General features: G+C 39.1%; 1 protein-coding gene across 1 annotated transcript in view; it reads right to left on the bottom strand.

The window, feature by feature from the left end:
• INPP5F (inositol polyphosphate-5-phosphatase F) overlaps window positions 1-20,057 on the bottom strand; it is a 44,410-nt gene that overhangs the window by 16,136 nt on the left and 8,217 nt on the right. Inside the window, exons 2-8 of the mRNA XM_062635301.1 lie at window positions 13,846-13,926; window positions 6,516-6,652; window positions 6,078-6,206; window positions 5,183-5,350; window positions 4,776-4,832; window positions 2,800-2,995; window positions 964-1,143 (exon numbers count right to left, since the gene is read on the bottom strand). Of these exons, the coding sequence (XP_062491285.1) occupies window positions 964-1,143; window positions 2,800-2,995; window positions 4,776-4,832; window positions 5,183-5,350; window positions 6,078-6,206; window positions 6,516-6,652; window positions 13,846-13,926 (948 nt within the window). The remainder of the gene's footprint in view (window positions 1-963; window positions 1,144-2,799; window positions 2,996-4,775; window positions 4,833-5,182; window positions 5,351-6,077; window positions 6,207-6,515; window positions 6,653-13,845; window positions 13,927-20,057) is intronic.

The following is a 20,057-nucleotide window of genomic DNA, read 5'->3' on the forward strand; positions in this document are numbered from 1 at the left end:
GACCTCTCTGTTTCAAGGAAGTAAAGACTATGAATGCTTAGTTCACACAAGCACCCAGATTTGTCACTGTCTCATAAATATTCTTACATGTTTTAGCTTTTCCATTACCTTTAAGTGGAAAAGGAAGCAATTTCGATCTGAAAAACCCACTAGATAGTACTCCGTTTCAGAGAAAACAAAAGCATGTCAAAAACCAATGTCAGAGCCAGCCTTTGATGCCAGTGACTGCTAACACATTTATGCACCCAAGGCATACAGACTCTGCTGAGGGGCACTTACACTGGAAGCTTCCAGGTCAAGCAACTAAAGATCTTTCAACTTGATTTTCACTTTGTTTCTAAGTGTCCTACTGAGAATATCCAAACTAAAAAATCCTGGTATGCTGGATATGATTCCTCCAGATAGCAGGATAGGTATGTGCAAAATGATGACATAGTTCTATAAGTACAGTTTACACAATAGGGAACAAATGATTCCAAAAGTCAATGACAGTGAAGGCGAAGACCTCCCAGTGTGAAGTACCAGAGGGGAAAACTTTAAGAAGACAAAACTGGTGTTAGAGGAAATGTCTATGTTTCCCCACATTGAAATAGCAGCTCAAAACGCAGAAGGAACCTCAGCATAAGTTCCCTTTGTGGACAAAGATATTTGTAAGACACCAACGTCTAACGAGGCTTTCAAAAGAGGAAACTAGATTGTCTCAAGTCCCATCCCAGAAAGCACTACAACAAATAAGACTACACATAAACCAGGCTCTTCATTAAATATTGATGTTCAAGACCTGTTGGAATTTACAATGGACAAGAAGTCAGAGCTCTACATAATTGGAATTAGAGTAGGAGTTAACTGGAGTCAAGTCATTACTGTTACTCCTGGCTTCTAAAAGGCTACAGGTAAAATAACACTCCAATGAGCCTATTTCTAAGGGAACTCTGATCTTCAGGTATTCCACGCAATACTTACTCTTGTCCAGCCTGGGCCGCGGGTTATACCTATATCCAACTTGGCTCCAGAAAACAGGCACAGAGCCTCTTGTTTGTATAAATGAAAGAGTATGATTATGAACATGAATCAGTTGCTCTGTCTCAACATAGTTTGCCACGTTTCCATTTTTATCAACACCTCTTCGCTTATACCGCATTCCTAGGAAGAATGAGAATGAACAATTCATATTTAAGTATTAAACATTAATAACTTTTATTACCATTTCTGACAACAGAAGATAGCTCTAGCCAAAAGCCATGCTTAATGGTAAAAGTAACTCCTATCTAAGACTAATCCCCAAAAGTTATGTTGACTAGATGGACAAAGTTTATTTGCTGGCATACTATGAGCAGCAGAAAGTAAGTTCACAGGGCAAGGCAATCTACTGGCACTATAAAGTCACAAATACATTTAATCCACCCTAAAGGATACTGCTAAACTTGACAGAACAGGAAGTAATGTAAGTTTTACTCTAGGTTCATAGGAAATACCAAGCACTAAAGGCCCTTTTATTGACAGATGTTCTGCTTCTCACAATAGGAGATGCCACAAGCAGCCCAAGATGACTTGTATCTTCCACAAAACAGAGGACTTCCCCACCTTGTTTTAACCTGTATAACTAATTCTGCACATTAAGAACAGATATCACTCTTCCAAATACACAGTTTTTGCCTATCCATATCTGATTTGATCATTAAGCAGCACAGGTGTTTGCATTTTGTTTACTCAAAGGAGAGCACATCGGTATTTCAGAGAGGATGCAGGTGGTAGCAAGGGATCAGGAAGGAGTAAGTAAAACGGGTTGGAGAAAGCTTCAAGACCATGGTTTGTAGCATGGAAATTCAGTTCCACAGAATTGAAACAACTATGTTCCAAGTCCTGAAGTAGCACCTGAATCTCACAGCACTAAGGATTATGGGAAAGGGTAGAAACAAGGAAGCAAAAGGAACAAAAAAAATATCTCTCTTAGGTACCTTTATAGGGTTACAAAACATCAAAGCAGTATTACAGCCTTTAACCAGCAGAGGCTTTTAGACTAAGGCATCAGACACCCTTTACTTGTGTCCCACCACCAATAGTGGTTTTTCAGTGGGAACTGAAGTTAATGCATGAAAGGGAGCTGTGGTACAAGGCAAGTGCCATGTCAGGGTCAGCTGACCAGTTTACTTTCTCTTGGGTTCTTTTGAAGTGTTAAACACCTGACCAGGCAGGAAAGGAGTTGGAAATAGTGGAGAGTGGTTTTTTTTAACCTGATAGACTGAAAAGGCTTAGAGTTAACAGGACCTACTAAATTGTCTTTCTTTCTGTGTTCCTAAGGACAAGGAATAATTTGTTTGCCTTGCTACTATTAGAATAGATCAAACAAGGTGCAAGACCAAAGCATGGTTGTTATTTCACACCCTGTCCCTATGTAAATATCTCTTGAGATGTAAACACACACACAAACACTCATGCTTTTTCAAGTCTCTACTGAGCTGCTGTCATAGCCCACAAAGGAAGACCTATGAAAATGTAACTCCCTGCCAGCGTACTGCAAAGATGGAACTTTATCTCAGAACTGTGACCTCCAAAGATGCATTCAGTGCTCCAGAGGAGACTAGTGAAGCTCACTTAGTAACTGCTCTAAGTAACAGCTGTGTAGTGCTATATGTACTACAGCCTTTTCTTTTCCTCCTGTGAGCAGGAATGGTTGTAGTGTATACTTTGATAACAGTTGACTCTGCTGAGCAACACAACATTCTGTCAAGTTTTATCCTTTGCATCCCTCTCCAGCACTCAGGAACAACCCCAGTACCTTGAACTATGTTTGCCTACCAGCTCTGTGCCGACTCCGGCGTGAAATAAGTGCCACCAGAAATGTTGGATGAACATCATCTACACAAGTTGATTCCTGAGGAGTTTCAGGACTGCTCTTATCATCATCAGAAGATTCACTATAGTTTACTACAAGTTCTTCAATCTGCACAAATCCTTGTATGATGGGTATAATCCAGAAGTCCACTTCAGCATTCTAAAGGTTACAAAAAAAAAAACATTCACATTCCTGTTGGTTCTACATTACCTATAATAATTCTGTCATTTTGCATGTTCATAAGCAGTTACTTTGCATGTTTTTCATGTTTTAAGAAGTTTTTGCCATATCCTTGTCTTATTTCTGTAAGCATTTTATTTCCATTAGTCATAGGGGTTTTAAGTCAGGAGGAAGAAAGAGAAAGCAACTTAAGAGACTTTTCCTTGGAGATGGAGGAGTTTGCAGTGCAATGGTACATCTGATGTTTAAGAACATTAAAAGCTTAAGCAGTAACTTCTCATGTCAAAGACAAGGATAGGCAGTTCACATACAGCAGGAAATATACGTAAGTTCCTACCTAGTTTCTGCTTTAAGGTTAGTTTTATAACCTCTGTGTGGGCATACAGTATATTACATTTATACAGGTAGATAAAAAAAGTGTAATGTTGTTACCCTGACTTCAGCAAAACATACTAGCAAAAGCTTTACATGGGCCAACCCAAACCACCTGCTTCAGGGCTCTGCATATTAGGTGCTTTGTCACCCTAAAACCTCAATTTCTCAAGCAGAATCAAGACCTGAATTCCCTCCTAGTTCAAGGTTATCCCTTTATACCTTACAGCATGAAAAATACAACTAGTTAAATTCCTGCATTACACATAACTTCTCACAAAGCATCTAGGTTTACCCTGTTCTGTCTACTATAATCACTAGAGTATATAACTTTATGGGTTAAAACTTAAACAGGGGAAGTTTAGGTTGGATATAAGAAGGAAATTCTTTCCTGTTAGGGTGGTGAGGCACTGGAATGGGTTGCCCAGGGAGGTTGTGAATGCTCCATCCCTGGTGGTGTTCAAGACCAGGTTGGATGAGGCCTTGGGTGACATGGTTTAGTCTGAGGTGTCCCTGCCCATGGCAGGGGGGTTGGAACTAGATGATCTTCAGATCCTTTCCAACCCTAACTATTCTGTGATTCTATAAAATTATTAATGAAAGTTACAGGGCATAAACTAAAATGCCTTCTAATCTGAAATAATCTAAGACATGGTCTAAAGTGGCAAATACTAGTTATTAACTCAGTCCTTTATCTACAAGGTTAATTTAAAATGAAGTGAGATCATATATTGGTCTCACTTCATCAGTGAAGTGAGTGAGTGAATGAGTGAGTGAGAAGAGTGGTTGTTCTGTTTCTTCATGTGCTCATTAACCAGGAAAATGCTTTACCTGCTCTGAATAACTGCTCAGAATAACTTGTTCTATGCTATTGTTACATCAATCAGCTGCTCTGTTCAAGGAGGGAAAAAAGTAGTCTCCACATAGGAAGACGAAAATCTTAGCTCAAGAAAACTTCAGAGTTTCTTTTCTGGCTCCTCCTTATGAAGTTTAGCCTTGTCCAGGGATAACCCATTTCACAGAAGAATACATCTTAAGTATTCAGAAATCAGCACAGTTGTACCACACATAGAATCTTAGAATAAACCAGGTTGGAAAAGACCTTTAAGATCATCAAATCCAACCATTACCCCAGGACTGCCAACACCTGCATTGCTTTATAGTACTAAAATGTTTAATTCAGCTGATGTTCATTCATTAGCAGCTGGAAGGCTGGCTGGGGGGAAGAAAGTAATGCCAGCTACTCAGCTTCATAAGGCACAGTCCTAATCCTGACCCATCTGCCAAGCAGGTTTGTAAGTAAACTTCTGAGAAGCCTTAAGTAAACATTTCAACTAAAAGTAAAGGTTCTCATCATACACATGCTATTGTTCGGAATAAGACTCACATCAATGGTGATGAGATCTTCGATCATGTGCTTGTTCCAAAAGAATCTGTCATCAACCTGTTTAAAACAAAACCAGCAGATTTTGCAATATTTTCAGTAAAGTTTGGCAATATCTTTGGTAAGGACACCAGTGTTATTCACTACAACTGTACACACAAGTCTACTGTTCACTACATTTGAACGTAACAGCTCAGTTCAAGACATGCTGCTGGAGGCTTTTGTTTCATTTTCTTGCACTGAAGTGGGTTCACACAGGGCAAGATCTTCAGTTGCAGTAAACTATACCTGCAGAGAATGTGACCAGTCAAGTTTGGACCACATACATTATTGAACACCACAAATCCCAAAAGAAGGGGAATAACCAAAACAAGAAGGCACCCACACACCAAACCCAAACCATAACTTACTTTTCGCCACAGTGGTAAGTTGATTTTCTCACACGTACTCTGCCTCTGCACAGAATTTGTTAGGTCATAGGTGAGGCTGTAGTAAAAGGAGTCTGAATCCATGAACATTTTAAACAATTCCTCCAATAATCTCTTCTCCAGCTTCTCTTTCTCTTTGCTTTCTTTAATCTGAAAGAAAAGCAATGGCTTTCCTGTATCTTTCACTTTGAAAAAGACTCCAGCCATATTGCTAAATGCCATTTCTAGCCTTGTAGGTCAAACATTTTCCCACTGAGGAGCAGGATCTTAAAATTCCCAGCAGAGAGAAACGCAAGGGATGGCATCCTCAGAAATACCACGCTATTACTTTAGCAGTTAAGGCATTCAAAGCACTCAAACTTCTGGAGCTTACATTCAAGTAGCAGGTTTCAGTCTCAAGAGTTTAAGAAATCTTGCATCTACTTGTTCTGATTTTAATAATATTATTTGGACTTTCTAATCCAAACCATTATTGTGTTAAAAGTTTTTTGGTATGACTGAATGGCATTCTCTGAGGAACTGTGCACCAAATTTTGTCTCTAATTCTACATTATATGAGATGCTTATGCAGAGTGATTTTTATTGGATTAGAATCCCACTAGAACCTAATCCTGGTAAAATTTTAAAGTGCCTAAAAAAATGCACTTTATTAGTAATTCTACCCAAATTCTATAATTACAAAATGAAAGATCATACAGAGCCACAGTTAAAGTATCAAAAAATTATATGGAACTTCAAGACAGAGCAGCTCCACATCCTGCAGTTTTTCACTACTTCTTTTCTTAGGTCTTCATGCTCCATTTGATCATCCACCACAACCTTTGAATTATCAACTAAGCATTTGGGAAAGAAACAAGGAAACGGTAGGAAGCTTTACCTTCTTTTTGTTTGGAGCAGACACATTTGATTTAATTTGAGTAAGAGTCTTCAGCAGAAACTTTGTGTCATCTGGGGACTGCGTAATCTTCTCCGGCTTGTTTATCCCAAAATGGTGCTTTTTACAAAGCTAAATAATGATATTGAATTAAAGCCAGTACTTACATGCACTTTAAGAAGTTCAAGGAAGTTGTCATTAAAGCCCATAAAATGAGACTGTAATATCCACAATCCTAGGGCAGACACTTAGAAATACAGGGGGAACATTCAGATTTTCATCTCCAGTGTACTCAATAACATGGTATTTATAAAGCACAGAGTGCTTAATACGTCTACATATATCACGAGATAAGATGAATTTGTTTAACTATTACATCTCACATTCAAATTTCACTGAAGCAGAAGGGGAGAAGTCAGAGTTCATAGAAGACAGTCATACCTCTAATTCCAGATCCTGAGGTTCTGTTTCAGAAAGTGGAATCACTGCGATCTTTGTTATTTTGCAAACCTCATGGTCTCCTGGAAGTTTCCCAATCAGTGCTTTCTGACGAATTAAAAGTAGCCACCACGGTAAATCTGGGAATAAAAGATTAGCAAATACTTTGATTTGTCTTGTCAGGCATTTACATGGATTAATCTGGCAGAAGCTTCTCCCCAGTGTAAAACCCTTGCCAGGAACCATTTAACTAGAAAATGTCAGTGAATGACGATTGACTATTGCTGTGTTGTTATGCACTGTAATAAAAATACACTAAAAATGCTTATTCAGTCTCTAATATAATAAGGAAATAAACTATTTCATAGACTTATTCACTGCAGGTAAAGTTAACACTGTTTCATCTATAGCAGTTAGGCAATCCCTAGGATGATGCATACTTCCACCAATGTCACTAATGGCAGTACAGTTTGAAAAGAATAGCTAGAACTCAACAGCTAACACTTCCCCTTTGTACCTTCTGTTGTGTATAAAACAGCAAACAAGACAGACACAGGTAACATCTGATTACAAGATTCACGACTTAAAAAATACGGTGAGCAAACATGGACTATGTGATAAAGCAGCTCGTGCATGTTTAAAGCTTCACATCATTCCTGAAGCATACACATCTAAGTGGTAGGCTTTTCAAAGGCATAAAACATGGAACAATCTACTGCCATAAGAGTGAAAGCATATTTAAATCCATCATAGCAGGCTTCTAAAGCCTGTATATGATCTTAAGGCCCTTTCCAACCCTGACCATTCTATGATTCTATGATTAATGAAGATACTGCTAACAGGTATTAGCACATACAGGTGCAATCCAAAACATCTGCGAATCTAGCTTTGACACTTTAAATAGACAGGGGAACAGAACAATTGACATTCCCACTCATTGCTGAACAGTGTCTGGACATGAGCTTCCTAGATTTTAATCCCTTGGTTAGATCAGTGGTATGCTGGGCTTTTATAAGCCAAAGTGAAAGTTCTGTTAAGAGAGTTGTAAAAGGCACAGGACATCTTAGGGACACACATATACACTACTTCTCCCAGTTCAGAAGCAATCGAGTTTAACTGAAGAGGTCATATACCGGCATTACGGGCTATAACAGATTTAAATATGCTTCCACACTGATGACAGTACACTGCATCATGTATTATGCCTTTGAATATAATATACAGCCTTTGAAAAGCCTATTTATAGTCTTTATAGCAAATACATCTGTTTTCGTTGTTCGGTACATTCTAAACAGCTCTTTATCTTCTGAGTGCTTAGGAAAAATCAGGATAACTTGTTCGAAGCCCCAGGCCACCCAGAATTGTTCTCTTTCTCAGAATTTCCAATGTAGTCTCAAAAGATAATTAAAGCTCTATCAAGGTTGTGAACATCTTTCCAATAACTACAGTTAAATATCCTTGACCACATCAACCCAAATTTGACAAGATATATATAAGCAGCAGTTTATAATTATTACTTGTTTTCTTTAGGTAGAAGAAACAGACTACAGTACATTATGACATTCCACTCCTTTCTTTGATTCTATATTACTATTTTTAGAAAAGGGATGTGCTTATGTTGGGTACTAAGAAGCCTTTAAAAATTACAGATGCTCATAACTACAAATGCACTGTGATAAGCAGAGCCTGCCCCCCATAATGAGAGAAGGGGAAAGGTAATGAGGACATATTTAACATATGTGATCTTCTATAGGGAGTCCTGCACTGCTTCCTGAACACAGCATCAGGGTCTTTATCTCTCTAGGATCACAGAGACAAGTCAGGTCGGAAGGGATCTCAGGATGTCACCTTGCTCAATCAGGGTCAGCTCTCAGGTTGGACCAGGTTACTCAAAGCTGTGTCACGAGCCTAGTCTCCCAAACACTGGTCAAAGGATAACAAACAAGGGCAAGAGACTGACAGCAAATGTCATCAATACAGGTATCCTCACTGACAGCAGATGTTAGAACAGCTTTTATATAGAGGTACAAGCAACAGGATCTGACAAACACCTACCTTTGCCTTCACCATTCCAGCTAGCAACTATGAGGATAAGGGGGAAACAAGAAAAGGGAAGCTGAGGAAAACAGGGCAGATTCTATGCAACAGTGAGAAAAGCAATGAACAGGTAAGAAAAACCTTTTAAAAAGAGGAAACTGAAAGGCTACCAAATCAACCATCAACAGATGAAGATGACTACTGCTTCACTGAAAATGAAGGTCTACCATATTGCTTTCCAATAGGCCAAATCAATACAGTCTCTGGAAACCCACAGCAATCCAAGCTTAACAGAAGGGTAGTACAACAGGGCATTCAGACAGCTATTCCTAGTCCTATCATCTCATCTGTTCCCTCCTACAGAAGGTTAGCTATGCTACTTACTCCTACGAGATCACCAGTGTATGTCAACAAACTAAACAGATACTCTGTTGAGAAAGGATACCATCCAGAGCTTCAGTTAAATAATCAATATGATTTCACTGGAAAACAAAAGCATAATGTGAAGGCATTTTAAGCAAATTCACTTCAGCAAAAACTGGCAAAGAAAAAGCCTCTGGCTGCTCTTCAGTTTACCTCATATTAACAAACCCTGATAGCAGTAAGTAAGAACAAAAGAGCTTAATACAGCCAAGTGAGTTCTTTAGCCTTTTATCCTTTTTAAAAGGGAACTCAAAGTCATCTTGGTGTATACTTCAAAACTTTATTTGTATTATAGCCAGAGCCACAGAACACTGAAAGAAAACAGGAATTCCCCTGCGGATCAAAAGAGAACAGTCAGGAAGTAATTATGCAGATAAAGTATGCCCTAAAGTGAAAGCTTCAACAATAGTCACAGAAGCAGCATATTATAATTGCCAGTAATATTTAAATAATTGAACCCCTAAACAGAGTGTGTGCTTCTGCAGTTAAAAAAAAAAAAAACCACATTAATTCCATAGAATAGCTTTAAAACAAAAAAAAATTAATTATTGTCTACTCAGTGTGGGAGGTATGGGGTGTACAGCTATGTCATTCCAGAAAAGTGCACACTTTAAATCATCTCTTAACACCTGATGCTCTTTTTTAGTGTTTTATGAACTATGGCAAACAGATGACAATGAATGATTTCAAGCACTGTATCTAAAGTAAGTTATTCCCTCCCATTCCTCACTAAAACAGAAACCTAACTCCTCTTCTGCTTCAACACTGTCAGCACACCACTGCTGCTTTGCTCTAACACTTCCTAAACAATTTAGTATTTAGCTTCTCCAAATGCTGTAGCTTTTGGAGAACTACTCCAAATAGCAGTAGCTACTCCAAATGGCAGTAGCTTTTCTTAAACTGTGCTGAAGCTGACTATAAATGCTGCTTTTTGCAAGTATTTTGATTTTAGCCAAGAAATTTCATGTTACATTCTCTTATTTTTTGTTACTTGAGTAACTTAGAAATCAGTTGCATGCAAAACAGAATGTTTTAAGTTATTGACTGGATGACGTTTGAAATGGAGCAGTTACATCTCACTGAAGATATGTCAGATGCTGAACCACCACCCTTCGTTCCTATCAAGAATTAGAGGCACGCTAACAAAAAAAGCTTTCCTTTCCTAGGGATAGGGAAGGAGGAATTCCACTTCTCTTCTCTTTTCCAAGTCTACAGAACCTTGCCAGCAGCGTTTCATCTGGGTCTTAATTAACCAGCACCAGAAGAGCCCACCACACTGATACAAGTACAGATATCAAACTGCACAGGAGAGTGCTTTGACCAAGAAACAGACATGTGGTGGCAATGAATGAGTTAAGTGGAAGCTGCTGGAACTGGTTAAGAAATCCAGCTTTGGTTATAGTTAGATCTACAGTATTAACTCTGGCCATATGCTAGTTATTAACTACAGTGTTTGGTCAACTTGCTAAGTAGTCTCTGATCAAAAGTGATTCAACTTCAGCCTACCATAACTATTTAGTGGATTAAAGTATCTACTTCTCAATCTATTAATGAATAATAAAAACACCTCTTTAGTTCTTTATTGGGATTTTGATGAAAAGAAGTTGAGTGCCTACATTTGTATCTGTATGTACTGACATTCACTAAACCACAAAACAAAATATTACATAAAGGAGACACTGTTTATGTGCTTGCTTCTGCATGGGAAGATCATGCAGAGACAATCTTGACTGTCCATCTGTACCAAGAATATGTGCAATGTTCTGTTTCAGCAACATATGTCCACAACACATCCTAAAATCCTTTTCTTCCTATTCCCTTTTTTACCCCCCCATTTTGTTACAAGTCATCTTGGGATGAGCCAGAAAAAGGTAAGAGACCATCTATTTGCATCGTGACATTCAATTAAAGTTTTGTTATTTAGCTTCCCCCCCTTTTTCCCTCAAAGCATCTTAATGTTTAAGAAAATTCAGTATTGAGGAAGAAGCAGCTGATACACGAAGTAGATTTTCACCTCCAGTGTGGGTGTACAGTTAGGTCCAGATGTACAACTGACCTTCTCAAGGCAAAAAATCTTCAAAGAATTCAAAAAAAATAAGCCATGTAATATTGGCTGGCTGGTTTCTATGAGACTGCTTCTCTGCCACAGAAGCTTTCCTACAAATTCTGCTGTACTAGGCCAGCAATACAACCAGCGAGATTAAAAGTAAATTAAATCCCATCCCTACTTACAGCATTTTGGCAAGGGTAATTCAATGCAAAATTAAGGAGAGCCCAAGACCGACTATGGGACATTTCAAGGTCATTTTAGGGCTACTCCAGCATTGTTGCATTAAGCAAATCTTTCAAGAACATAAAAGGATCTATCTATGCCCAAGACATTAAAGCGCACATAGGCTTAGTGACAGCTTTATAGTGGACTGGTAGAAACTTCAGTGCTTAAAAAGGTATTGAAAGTTTCTAACATTAGTCAGTGTGTGCTAAGCATTTTAAGACATCAGTACTTCTTTCCAACAATAGCTAATAACAAGTTTCTGAGGAGGGCAAGCCCATACAGGACTCTAGTTAGCCAAAAGAGCTGAAGTTTTCTGACCCTTACAATGTGGGGGCAGGAGAGAAAAAAAAAATCAGAGCACCAGTTCTGTCTTAGATCATCTCTGGGGGGGGAAAGAAGCATTTCACCCAGCTTCTGCAGCACAGTTCTCTTACCAGGTCCAGAGATAATGGTCCAGCAATGTTAAATATTTATACAACTTCTGCTGATAAAGTTTCCAGGGGACAAAGATTGATAGAAGAATAAGTAATGAAGAGGTTACTGTTACAGTATGCTAGATGATTCAGCTAGAGGATTACATGAAACTACACTTGAATCTGATCAAGTGAGAGTTCATCAGAAATAACAGGTTCCAAGAGACCTTTGACAAACAACTCAGCCCTGTTGTTTTGACTCCAGCCCACTGGAGCACATACATCAACTGCTAGCAAACTTAACGGAGCAGTAGTTCTCAGAAGAAGAATAAGGATAAATAGCTGGTGACTGTTCCTTCAGACATTTCATGGTAGAAAATAAATGTCTGTTCACAGGACAGCTGCATCCCTAAATACCAGAACATCTACAACAAGGACAGTCTATGAACAGTTTGTGATCATGTCACCTGAACAAAGCAGAGAGGAAGCAAAATGCTTCCACCAGCCTGAGCAACAACCAAATGATGAGCAACATTGACTCAGCAGCTCTATAGGACATGTGGAAAGACGACCAGGTTTATCACCTGATGATCTTAGTTTACCTGAGAATAGCAAGCTGGCACCTGTTGAAGTATCACAGACTGCAGGAAGTTTTAACTCATGCTGTCATAAGCAGAGGAAGTGTCTCACAGTAAGCACGCATGCAAGGATATTTGGTTGCCATAACATACTCGACCTTCCAGAATGGATTTGATAAGGTCTTTCTCTTCAAAGGCTTTTATACTGGACTCCCTAGGGAGAGGCGGGGGAAAGCCACTGTGTACCCAAGTGCTTGGGTTTTTGAAAAAAGGCTAAAAACCACGCTAAAAACAATCATTGAGTATTTTCCCACAGCAGAAATAAGTCATTGCTGGAGTTTAGCCATTATTCATCACAACCAGTACAGATAACCTGGATGGGGAGAAGAGAAAGTGGGATGGCAGAGTCTGAGCCACTTCATATTATCAGATTTGAAAAGGATGGCTGAATAGGTCTGCAGAATGAGCACAGTCAAAAATATCTGGTGAAGTTCAAAGAAGATGAAGTGATACAGCTGAAAGAGGACACGATTCTAAACTTTATGGAGAGATGGGTTCTCAGCTAATACTCTCAGAAACGTGACAGTAACTATGCAGCCAAGCATTTCCCAGAACTAGATCTGTCACAAGCTCATGCAGTGGTGTACCAGTCCCTGGTTTTTTTCCTCCCCTAATGCCAATATGCCACTGCCATCTTGACTAAACTGTTTCTATTCAACAGATGAAACATCTGATCCATTTCAGCACTTAATCCATCCTGCTAGCCTGGAACACACTTGAAACTTTACCTGTATTGATCATATTGCCGGGCACTACTTTAAATGCAGGGTCTAAGCATTCACAAAAAGAACAAGCACACAGTAAGTCAAGCAGTTTATGGCCGACTTTCCTACCTGTCAGTAAATAGATATCCAGAGCTCTGCTGGCAAAAGAATCTTTCTAGACAAAGCTGGCATATATCAAAATAAATATTTGCTATGGCTACAGGACTTTGCAGCTGACTAAAGCTAAAGGAGCACTGACCTTATTTCACAGGAAACAGTTACTTGAATCAGTTAACATTAAATCACAATACATTCTATTTCTCTTTCACCTCATAGCTATGTCCTACATCTAACTACAAATAAATTCAAGTGCTCCTTTTCCTTTCAAATAGTCACCTACCAAGGGAGTAATTGTTCTTGCGGTTTCCATACAGCATTGAGAATTCACAATGTATAGCTCTGTGAAAACTTCCATCATTATTTTTTGCACTGTACCACAGTAAAACAACAAAAATCCACTTGAAAGGATTATTCAAAAAGGTGCAAGAGTTTCACACCTCTCACATGTCTCAAACACTAATTTCTACTCTATGAATGCAGCTCTCCATTTTTACAAGGCAGCGACAAACCGAAACACACACACTGGAAAGCAGAGGGGATTTGTATCTGCAGCTATTATATATTCACTTGGATATGGTTGGGGAATACTCCTCCATTGCAAAGATCACTACGTAATTGTATTTGAACTACACAGTGTTATTTGTAGTATCACCGACCTCAAAACAAAGTATATTAGCACTGTAAGGAAAACACGCAACAAAAAACCCAGCATTAACCACCTACCTGTATGGAGCTGAACTTTACCAATGACTCCCTCTACCAAGCCCAGGCAAATGGGATTCCAAGCCAGAAGAAGATCAGTGGCTGCAAAAAAGAACAAAGCACCCGGTTTTCTAAAGTAAACAGGACAGATAACCCAGTGATGGGCATTCTCTCTACTTTACCTACCTTAGAGGGTAGAAAAACACCAGTATTCTTGCAATAAGATGCATCTCCTGTTCAATGGTAGCTTATTAACAAATAGCTACGACCAAATGACTAAGTTCCTAACTAATTTATTAAGTACAAAGTACTAATTTAAAGCCCTGCCCCAGATATTTCAGCAAAAATACATGTGATTGTACTGGCCACAGGAATTCAGTTTAATGGAGGTTCAATTCTTCTAACAACCATTAAAATTTGTAGCTTAACTGAAATTTTACATGGCTATAGTGAAATTGAATACAGGTCATTAAGTTGGTAATGTAGCTTCAAAAACCTAGCAGCTGTTAACCTTCAGCCCCAGCTCTCTCCCGTACCTATCCCATTACTATTAGTTTCACGCTGTCTTTCTGTATACATGCGTACACACACATACTTCCTCTTCTGTTAAAACACTCTCAACAACTACATGGAATACCAAAGTACACAAAGTTGAGTTTTAGGTTTCTGTGAAAAGAAATTTCAGTGAACCACATAAGGAGAAGAGAAAGCAGGAAGGCAGCACTATCAACTGTCTAATCTGTGAAGCCTACTCCTCTTAGCATGCACTCAAGCCATCATTTGATTCAAGTCAGTAAGGCAGTGTAAACATGAAGAGTGAGTATCCTGTGGTCTCACAGACACACACTGTTGATACTCAGCAAGAGTTTCTAACAGTGTAGTACTACCTGTTCAAGACTATGCAAAAGAACACGTTTTGTATAGCAAATCTTTAAAGCGAAGCCAAATCCTCAGAAACAATTAACATCTGCATAGGAGAGAACAAACTCACAAAGGCAAAGGAGAAGAGAGGGGTTTTCTACACCAAGAAGGACAAGCAGCTTGTTATTATCTACCAAAACTACCTGTTCCTAGGCGGAAGAGTTTCTCCAGTTTAACTTCCAGGCACAGGGTACATAGATGAACATTTGAAAGAACAAACTCACACGACATCTTCAGACATAGAAGGGTACAAATCATCACCCGCACATGCTTTATTTACAAGACCTCAGCTTCTTCTTGGAAGTCCAAGATCCACAAGTGACACCTGATAGTCAGATAATTTTTATGTCCTTGCTCTCAAACACTGTATCCTCCATGAAACATTTGTAATTAAGACTTTGGTATTCCCAGAACATACATTTACTCCTAGCTTTCAGCATTAGACATTTAAACCAGACTCAGTTAATTTCAGCACTAAATACAAGCAATTAGATAAGATACAGTAGAAATGGTTGAAATCAAGGTAGATCTAAATTGAACTGCTTTAAATGGGATATACCACATGTGTTTGTATACAGACAAGAAAGAAATAAGAGCACATGGGAACAGAATTCAAAGCAATGTTTTCAGGAGGCAGTACAGAGCTACAATTCATGTGTGTAATCATGCTGTACAATTTAATGGACTGTATCTGCACAGAAAATCCTGGTTCTTCTCATTTCACTGTAAGAGTGCTACAGACAGTTACGTGGTCTGTAAAGAGCCCAGTATGAATGATGCCATAATGAAATGAAGTTCATGAGGAGACTAACACAGATAGATGCGCACCAGGAAACAAGCGTCTATGACAGTGGGAACAGTTTAACCTACCCTCAAACCTTGCTGAAGTACCCAAACTTATTTTGTATCAGTATGACAGAGACTTGTGCTCATATAAAACAAGTTTAGGACAGCTTGAGCTCAGAGTTTCAGTCCGGATAACATGCTGAATGGGAAATCTGCACTATCAAACTTACAGGGAAGAGGGACAAACAAGCTTCCCTCAGTCAAATCTACCACCTTCTTTCCCAGTTCATCCACACAATCCCAGAATCTTGTGTTCCTCCCCGGTTCTAAAGCTGTACTGTCTCAGACTTCATCTGCTTTTTGCCGTCTTTGCAATTGATTTCTACATTCATATTCCATTGTGAGAGCTAGAAACCAGCTAGATATATCAAGCAACCAAAAAAGCTAAGCACAGGAGGAATTTAAAGAACCAAACCACTGAAAGTTCACCATTGCTACTACAAACCCAGCTATCTAGAATACCACTGAAGTATTTTTAAACCACTGATTTCCTGCTATGATAAGAGATATTAGCAGGAAAGCTCTGCACAGTAAGTGAAGCTTTCTTCTAGGAGCTTACAAGTGATAATAAGAAAACAAGACTTTGTTTTAATTACAGATATAAGGAAATGATAGTTTCAACTTGCCTGCAAAAGGACACAAGGAAACTGGTATCAGGGACTGTAGAGCAAGAGGGTCTTACACTGTTGTTCTATTAGTTTTGTGGGTTACTCTGACATACGTAGCCCTAGACATAAGCATATAGAACATCCATAGGAATACATCTCCCTAGTAGTAAAAAGGCACAATGAGAACTGGCTCTGAACTTCGATTCCTGTGTTCACTTTAAGTACAAGTGAGCTTTGGGAAAAAACTGCATTTGGAGTTAAATGCACTTTGCACTTGGAGAGTTTAAGGACAGCAGCTATAGATCCACCAGCTGGGCAGCACTGGATTTCTTTGGTGACAGCATCATACTTTCTGTCCTGTGACAACACTGAGGCAAGCAAGTTGTTTTAACTAAATATAACACATCTGGTTCTGACCTTCTGACTAAAACTTTGTTACTGGTTACAGCTCTATTTCCTGTGTGAAAGCCTTATCTCAACTCAGAGACAACCCCCAGCCATGCTGAATATACATCACTACAGTACATACTGATGAACGTCTTGCTCTTCAAGAGTATACTCTGGAAATGGAAGATGGATGAACCAAGTTAAAAGGTTTACCATCATTCATGCATCCACCCCCAAAGATGGGCTTTCGTGTTGAGCACAGTCCTAGTTACTCTGGTTTCAAAGAAGCTGTCTCCATCTCTTGTCTAACCCTGTAAAGCTGTTCAAGCCTGTTCACTTGCAGTCATTTAGTCTGTCCGGCAATTCAGGCAGCAGCATCTTCAGCCACCATCTGTATCTTCAAAAATTATAGCCAATTAATCTTTGCTTAAGTCACAATGTTAAATATAGAGAAATCCAAAAAAGCCAACCGCAAGCCTGAAGATTAGTTTTTGACTGCAAAATATAGCAGAATTTAAGAGGCAGCATAAGTTGGTAGACAGTGAGACATGTTACAAAAGGTATTTAGGTCTTTTTAAAGCCAATGGGGAAAGTAACTATATAAGACAAACCTGAAAATCCTCAGTTGATAGTTTTTGGATAGCATATATAAGAGACCTAGCCACACTTCTGACTGCTGAATTCTGAAACAACACTTGTCAAATTTGATTTTTCTAATATAAATGTTTTTATCGATAAGAATTAACTAGCACAAGGTTCTATCAAAGGAAACACTGGCCTTTACACACAAAACAGACTGAATGCTTTGAGATACTAAGTACAACTTATCAATACAGTTATTCTTCCTTCCCCACACAAACCTACCTTCCTATAGATGTCATACTAGTCACCTAGTGATCCCTCAAAACTCAGCCAACCAGGAATAAAGACTTCTCAATCTGAAACTGCAACACGGTGTTGCTGAAACAGATTTCTTGCAGCATTGTGCTGGTGATAATGACCACTGTCAAACTATTCAAAAGCAGAAAGAGTCACTACAAGCAGTGAGCTGAGGCCCAGGAAGCATCTTCCTTGACATGGGGAGTTCTCTGGTGTCCTCAGTATGTTTTAATTTGAGAGAACTGCCAGAATCTGACATGTCTTAAACATGCCCTTAATACTCTGAGGTATGTACTTGCTTACCAAGTTGCCATTGTGACATTCAAAATTGTTCATTCTTTCCTTTATTCCAGTAACTAAATTCAAGCTATTGAAATAAGCATCGTCTCTTTCTGCCAATTCCTGTTAGAGATTAATGATCACTGATGATACATTTACCAGTCACAGTGATTGTATCAGTATTGTGGCTGCAGCACAATAGAACTTCCGTCATCAATTCAGAACAAAACCAGCTTTGATGTGATTACTTCCACCACCACCCCTCAGAGCTTACCAGCAGTGATGCAGGGCCATGCAATGCCCAATACAGTTTCTTTAATTCTCTGTGTTTACACAAATGTAACCCTGAAAAAGCAGATTCAGAAGCAGGTTGGAAGAGCATCAAAAGCCAAAAGTACTTTCTAGTTCTTTCTCCAGTCTGCCACCAGCAGAACTGATCCTAGGTCAGGCATGAATTCTGATAAGTAAACAAGCTTCTGCTTTGGGATCAGCCACTTGCTCTGCACTGAATGACTATGCAAGCCTGACGGGTTTAAGGAGGCAGGCTGTTAGGGAAAAGGCAGGAAGAATAAAAGGTTTCATCTGTAATCACTTGAATCCAGCCCTTACTAGCGAACCACTGCCTGGTTCCATTTGTCAGATAGCTTTAACTATTTATCTTCCAATGTTGCTATAGCTCAGGGAGTATACTCTTACCTTCCTCAAATGTTGTAGGCTTTCAGGAATGCACCTTGGTTAGGAAGTGTTTCCTGTCAGTGCACTTGGTACAAAAACATACAAACCATCACAGAGCTTCAAGCTCAGTTTATATGTGAGTGTATAAACACAGACATGTTATTTCTCAGGAATTCTTTCCATAGCTTTGACAGAGCAGTAACTCTCACAACATTCAACACAAGCAAGAGACATTTATATACAAAAAGTAAATCTGAGTAACTCACTGTAAATAACCAAAGTAAATCTTTCGGCTCTGCTAACATAACTTCTAACACCTGAAGCATTAACTTCAGGGGGGAGAAAAAGCTCATCTTCAATACTATTTTTAGATAGAGTGTTTTTTCTATAACTGTGTCTGCTTTAGACCAGAGACAACTTATTATTAGCACTATGTGACCCCTATGACCTCTCATGGCTTTTCAACAGAAAGCTTGCTTCCAAGTTCCAGTTCATCTTTGAACTGTGTTCTGAATTATTAGCCAGGATTAAGAGATTATCTATTAACTGGGAAGACTTAAGCATATAAACTTGAACTTCTTTCTCTAGTAGGAAATAAAGTACTACTTATCCAAATGAAACTTGGCTAATTGAGTTTTCCTTTCAGCACAGATTTCTAAGGTTATATTAGCTGCTATAATTACAGAAAGATGGAGGAGTATGAAGACATTTAGTATTACAAACTCTTGTCATGAAGTGTCCACTTGCTTGGATATTCTCCCCCAAACTTTAAACAAGTTATCCCTTCGGCTAATCACCTGTTTGAATTACCTTTGTCACTTACACAGCTTGCAGTGTGTTACAGCCTTGAGAGCCCTCAATCACTTCGAATTTAAATGCTTTGCTTTACTAGACATGTAAACAACACTGTTCTCTATTCTGCCTGCATCCTCACAACTTTAAGCAGCCTCCAGCTAGGCTACACTAGGAGGATTTCAAAACATCCCAGTTAGTCTCCTCATTGCTACTATATCCTACAGCCTTGCTAGAAAGCCTGCTTATCCTCCCATCTCCAGTATGGTAATGCAATGCAAGTTTCTTGCAGAGCGGCGGTCTCTCCTGTCAGAAGCACAGCACGCTACAAAGTACACATCCACCCACTTGTATCTAAGAAAATGAAACGGCAATTTAGTTTCTTTGGACACTTTGCTTCAGTATCTCAAAGATCGACTAGATGAACAGGAGCAGTTCAAATACAATTCAAGCACCAGATTTGAAGCAGTGGAGCTGGGAGTATACAAAACAAGTTTGTATTATTCCTGCAAAAGCAGGATGCAAGTCCCAGAGAAAGTCCCTAAGAAAAGTGAATCCTTACCATTCATTCTGATGAAGAACACTTCTTTGTATTCTGTTGCAGTCATAAAAATCCCGAGTCACCAGGCACTGCTCGGGAAACTTAAAAACATACGGAGAACGTTCAGAGAGCTCTGAACACTTGGAGAGTCTGGAGAGCTTCCAGTATTACAAGTAATTGCACAGGCAACTCCTGTACTAGAAGTGGTAGCAGACTCTGTCAGCAGCTGTTACCAGGTGAAACATCTCTCCAAATGGGATTTGACCTTCTAGGTCAGCGGTCGCCAAACTTTCTTGGCACATACC

Source organism: Pezoporus occidentalis, unplaced genomic scaffold, assembly GCF_034315485.1.
Source record: "Pezoporus occidentalis ecotype Australia unplaced genomic scaffold, CSIRO_AGI_Poc_V1 ctg45, whole genome shotgun sequence".
NCBI classification, from domain to species: domain Eukaryota; kingdom Metazoa; phylum Chordata; class Aves; order Psittaciformes; family Psittacidae; genus Pezoporus; species Pezoporus occidentalis.